Below are 6,061 nucleotides of genomic sequence, written 5' to 3'. Positions count from 1 at the left end.
AAGACGAAAGATTCTAAATTAAATTATGAGCTTTTAAAATAGAGCATTTATATAGAGCAATATCCACTAAACATGCTCAACGCGCTTTACAAGGGGTCCCTGGCCAACAGCAACACTTAACATGTAGGACGGGGCATGACGCCTGTTAGGCGATATTACAATTTTTTCGGACAGAGACATTGTTGTTAACGACCTGGTACTCATTTTACACCTGAGTATGGTGAGAGAAAGTGAGTAAAGAGCAGCTGAGCAAGGCTCGAACCTAGGACCATCCAGTTCGAAAGCGAGTGTCATACCACCAGACCACATAGACGCAAATAGTAGTACAGGATTATAATTATATGTTGAGTCTTGAGTTGCAACAATGAACTTTTGAGTTTTGATTCTATATCAGAAAAATCTGAATAATGCCAGCATCACCCGTAATGCCTTGCCACAAAGTGGCCAATACGAGTTTGTTTCTTAACATAACATAACATATGGTATAGGGCAAAATAGGATAAGATCCATTGAATGCCCTTAATATTAATAGTAATGCCATAAATCTATTGATTAAAGATTACAATAATGATACACGTGGTAAAGATAGTATTTCAACTTAAATGTACTCATGTATATGTGGTGTACAAACATATATATCTTTAACTGTGACATGCAAAGCACACACACACACACACACACACACACATACACACACGCATATAGAAGATAACCATAATAATATAATAATGAATAATATATACATACAAGATTGAAAGCCATGTCAACAGCAGTGCAAGCAAGTATTATTCGTCATATATAAATCTCTCATCATTGATTGATTTATATAATATTTCAGGATGTTTTATTCACATGGGCAATATAGAAACCTATGACTTAAGTATAAAGTCTTTCTTCACAAATTAAAAAAAAAAAAAAAAAAAAAAAGAATCAAGGAAAAGAAAAAGCATAAGGACTTCGGGCGACCTACCCTACTATAAACTATTTATTTCCAAATATAATTTGAAGGAAAATTCACTTTTCAGGCTAATGGTTGTCTTTTTTTTATCTTTAAGGCCCCTTTGTTAGATTTCAACTATCCCAATTAGTTGCACTTTTTATGAATGTCTGAAGGTGGCAACTGCCAGAAGATATGAACTGAGAAAAAAATGGTGATAGAGATCGATAAAGATTTTCAACAGAATGAACCTTAGACACACTTTCCATAAATAGGCACAACACACGTGTTGTTTCTAGTGTTCCATTACACAGGTCACATTATATGGATTATTTTTTTGTTTGTTTATGGCACTTGCAATTACATTAGGTCATTTCAGTACCAGTAAAAAGGAAGAAAATGAGATCGTCAAAAAATTATAAAATTGCAATTGAAAGCACACGAGAAAAAGTAAGCCAAAGGGGAATAGTTAAAATAGGGAACAGATGTAAATTTTGAGAACACACAACCAGTGTTACTTAGTTTGAGATCACCTAAAAGTCTCATAAGAATATCCCAATAGCTAAGTTCGTAGAGCACCCGCTTCACAATCAAGGGGACCGAGATCGATCCCAGGGGCAGTTAGGATTTTTTTACCCTCCCCCCACCCCCCACCCCTCCCCTGACTAGCATCCTATCTAAAGGGTAGCAAGCAATTGCTATTGTCAGTTTCATGCCATAGAAACTAGGATAAACTCCGGTTCCATGAGCATTATATCTCTGAATGACTACTTTTTTTTTCTTTTTTTAATTAAAAGTCTCATCCAGACGAGTCTATTATTTTCTCCCTGTTCCGTTTCTGAGTATGAATTTCTTAAAATTGTTTTAAATTTATTTTTTAAAATTTTCCACCTGACCATTTGATTGCCCTCTGAATTTTTTTGTTTGTTTGTTTTTTAATAATTTATTATTTTAGTATATACTTTTTGAGATTTGAATGGGGACGGATATTACAATTTGCAACATTCTATAGAGAGGAACCAAAAGACAGAGAAAAAGATTTAAAAGAAAAAAAAGGGTGGGGGGGGGGGAGGGTTAAAAAAAAGTGTCTGTGTACAATCGTCCATCGTTATTGGCAGACATGTCTGGCAATAATCACAAATCACAACATATTAGGTTGTTGTTTTTTTGTTGTTGTTTTTTTTTTTTTTGTTTTGTTTTTTTATCTTTCACTTTCATTCATTCAGTTCCAGACGTCGTCAACATTTTCATTTTCGATTTTAAGAGAAAAATGTTTATAAAATAATCCATCAACATATATTTTTTCCAAGTACACAAAGAAATTTGAGCGAATAGAAACAAACAGTGGGATTTTGTCGGATTTGTGCATGTCACTCTTGACATGAGATCATTCTGGGCCACCTCCCACTTTTCTGACAGACTGAAATTTAAGATATCATTCGACTCAATTATTCAGTATCCTTCTTACTCAGACAAATTCTAATCATTTCCAACCTAGAACATTACTTCATAACTAGATATTTAAACTGAAAGTCAACAAAACTCACTGTAACAGTGAATTATCACGAGACTTAAATAAATAAATACCTTCCATGTTTATGATCGTCCATATCAGCCATGTTTGTTGTTGACGTTTGGAAACAGAGATACATAATCATCAGTTTCGTAAAATTCTTGGTCACTCGGGTGGTGTGCCATCTGTTTTTATTTTTATTAATAATTAATTAATTAATTTTTTAATTTGTTTTTCTTTTTGTTATTGTTTGTTTGTTTTATTCTTTTATTTATTTGATTTTTTGTTTTGTGTTTGTTTGCTTGTTTGTTTTGCTGTTTTGTTTTTAAATTTGTGTTTGGTTGGTTTTTATTTTTTTTACCCTTTGTTGCAATGAAAAAAAAATGCTCTAAAACTGAAACCAACGTTTGCTAATTTGCAAACCGATGTACTTTGTAAATGTCTCAAACCAAAGCAAAATAGTGTCCATGACAACAATGTTGAATCAAGCCCTTAATTGCGTTCGGTTATCAGACCTGCAAATATGTGCACGTCAGTAACGATTAATTATTCGAAATAAATATTATGACATGATGTAAACACGATTTTCCCTATCTTTATGGAACACTAACAGAAACGCGTTTGTTTTGCCCTGCGAATCAGCGGAGTGTAAACAGCGCAGTTTATTTATATTATGTTTTTTTTTCAAGGTTGATTGACTACATTACTATTACCCGCAAGGTAAATTAAAAGCCTATAAATCCATTTAAAGACACAATAAATACGTTTATGAAAGAAGAATGCTGTTTTTGATCAAACGGAGTAGAGTACCTACCGAGTGTGAAACGGAGAGGAAACATTATTTTGAATATATTGGGTATATTGATTATTATAATAACATATAAAGTATTAATGTTGTTCCGTTGAGAGGTACAGGGGAATAATCCAACAAAATTGGTTATGAAATGTCGGGTGTTTTGTTTGTTTGTTTTTTTTTTTCTAAAAAAGATTTACTTCCCCTCCTGTGTCTTAAATAATATATTTACAGCTCTGATATTTGGAAATAATTTAATAAATCAAGTTTCATAGAAGACAATATTTCAGGCAACTTCAAACGTTATGTCTATTTAAAGTTCGTCCTCACTAACGACTTTTGTGCGGTCGTGATGCGGCCATTAAAACCGGCACTACTAAAATTAAGCGTGCCAGCAAGAAATCTATAGAACGAATTAAGTTCTATGTATGGTATGTATACAGTAGTTCTATATGTTACGTGTTGCTGTTGATCAGGGACCCTTTGTAAAGCACTTTGAGCACAATTAGTGGATATTGCGTTATATAAAAGCTCAAGTTTTAAGCTCACGTTGACGGCACTCGGCTCTTTGTCATAATTTTTAGACCGCCAAGTGGGAGATAAAGTCAGACTATAAACGTAAATGTCAGTTTTTACTATATCTATAATTCTTAGCTTTCCCCGGCCAACGTTAAAGTTTAAAGGTGCCTGGTCGTAGTCTTCGAAATGCATAGCCTGACACTCAAACGAAAAGTTACGCCAAAATACAAGTCGATGACCACAAAGACAAAGTGAGGGCTGGCTGAGACTAGCTTGTGTACATAATGTGGATGCCCAGAGCAGACGACGGAGCACGTCCTAAGAGAATGCCAGGATGGGCCCAGATGCACTGACCATGACCTAAGAGTCTGCTCCCCAGATGCTGTGGAATGGGTTCTGTGTTGGAGCGACAAGCTATGATGATGATGATGATGACCACAAAATAAAACAAATCGTAAGTTGTCTTCAAAAGTTCACCCGATGGGACCATTTAATTTGTTTCCTTGAGCTCTTATCTTATCTTACCGCGGCTCCTCCTCATAGAGATTGGATGCCATGACCTTTCACATTTCTCTGTCTAGCGCCATCTCCGAGCAGTCATTCGTCATACTCCTAGTCATTTCTTTTATGTTTCCCAACAAGCTTCCTCCTCCTCTTTTCCCATTAATCCGTCCTCCAAATATTGACTTCCGGGGCCGTTTTCATGAACGCGGACTTTAGTTAATAATAATAATAATAATAATAATAATAATAATAATAATAATAATAATAATAATAATAATAATAATAATAATAATAATAATAATACACATTTATACAGCGCTCATTCTCGTGCAAAACACAAGCTCTGGGCATGTTACAATATAAATTATAAATTTTGAGTGAAAAATAAATAAATAAATAAATAAATACATAACAACAATAACAATTCATAGCCAAATCAAGGAATGAAAGTTTATGAAAGAAGAATGCTGTTTTTGATCAAACGGAGTAGAGTACCTACCGAGTGTGAAACGAAGAGGAAACATTATTTTGAATATATTTGGTATATTAATTATTATAATATGATATAAAGTATTAATGTTGTTCCGTTGAGAGGAACTTGAAAAATAAATCGGATTTCATGTGAGCTGACTAAGCAAGTCCGGGACTAAAATCACGGCACCTTCGGACTAAGTTTAGCCAAGTTTTAGTCATTTGCTGAGGCAAGACTTCATGCTTTGAGAATAGTTACTAGGAGACGTCATAGCGTCAACAAGATAGCAGCTATTTATAGATGAGAGAGCTGCGATTCAGAAGGAAAATACGTCGGTTACGAATGACAGAGGCAAAAAGTGTCCTGTTGCCATTGACACTGGTTTCGAAAAAATTATAAGATAAGTTCAGATCGTCGAAAGTGCACACTTTTTTTGTGATTAAAAACTTAAAAAAGAACACCGAATCTATCTGCTCGCGAGTTGAGAGCGTGAACGAGACTCCGAAATCGAAGGGTTTGCGTCAAAGAACATATATGGAGAAGAGACGGAATAGAAAAGTTGGTAACGTCTGGGATTATCGAAGGAAAGAGAGTTAGAGGAAGACAGAGAATGACATGCAGATTTGCCTAACAATGACCAAAAATGAGTATATATATACGATGGCTACGGTCAGTGCGTGGCCTTCGTAAAGTTATGGCCTGACACTGACCAAAAAATGATGTCAAAATGTCAGTCTTTTGCCACAAAAGAAAACAAATCGTGAGTTGTATTCAATAGTTCAACCAATGAAATAACTTGTTTCCATGAGCTCTACTAACCTGACTATGAATGATCATGGTTACACATAGTTTTGTGTGTTAGTCCGTTGTACTTCCGGATGGCAATGTTGCAAGCTCTTTAGCCAAGCGCATACTATCTATAGTCAACCAACCATGCTTGTCCGAGCACGTGTGAAGGTGTGTCACAAATTTCATGTTTTGATAGGTAAAAAATCAACTGGTTAATTTTTTACCACCATCCCAAAATGGCGTTAATCCCAAAGGGATTGATGCTGAAGATGAAACTAATATTTTTTAAAAATTTTTACTTTGGAAAAATGTTTTATTGAGTGGGAAAAAAAATACAATGACAAAACTTAAAAGCTCACATTAATTTTTCCTTCGAGCTTCAAGCAGAAACATTAACATTATTTTAACCCGGTTTTACAGTAGCATAAAGGGAGAAAAACAAAACAAAAGAAAAAAAAACCCAACAAAACAAAACAAAACAAAAAAACGACAAAAAACAAACAAACAAACAACAAAAAAAAATAATAAAACAAC

The 6,061-nt window shown here is 34.4% G+C and overlaps 2 protein-coding genes across 4 annotated transcripts in view; one reads left to right on the top strand and one right to left on the bottom strand.

Annotated features, from left to right (window-relative positions):
* Positions 1 to 2,789, bottom strand: part of LOC144955844 (uncharacterized) — a 136,511-nt gene extending 133,722 nt beyond the window's left edge. For all 3 annotated transcript variants that reach the window (XM_078886048.1, XM_078886049.1, XM_078886050.1), the window contains exon 1: positions 2,525 to 2,789. In XM_078886048.1, the coding sequence (XP_078742174.1) occupies positions 2,525 to 2,595 (71 nt within the window). In that variant the 5' untranslated portion in view covers positions 2,596 to 2,789. The remainder of the gene's footprint in view (positions 1 to 2,524) is intronic.
* LOC144955846 (uncharacterized) overlaps positions 1 to 6,061 on the top strand; it is a 340,128-nt gene that overhangs the window by 204,236 nt on the left and 129,831 nt on the right. The gene's annotated exons all lie outside the window — the stretch shown is intronic.

The sequence above is a fragment of the Berghia stephanieae genome, chromosome 10, assembly GCF_034508935.2.
Source record: "Berghia stephanieae isolate SIO BIC M18660-M18661 chromosome 10, UCSD_Bste_1.3, whole genome shotgun sequence".
NCBI classification, from domain to species: Eukaryota; Metazoa; Mollusca; class Gastropoda; order Nudibranchia; family Aeolidiidae; genus Berghia; species Berghia stephanieae.
This window is presented reverse-complemented; position numbering and strand designations above follow the sequence as displayed.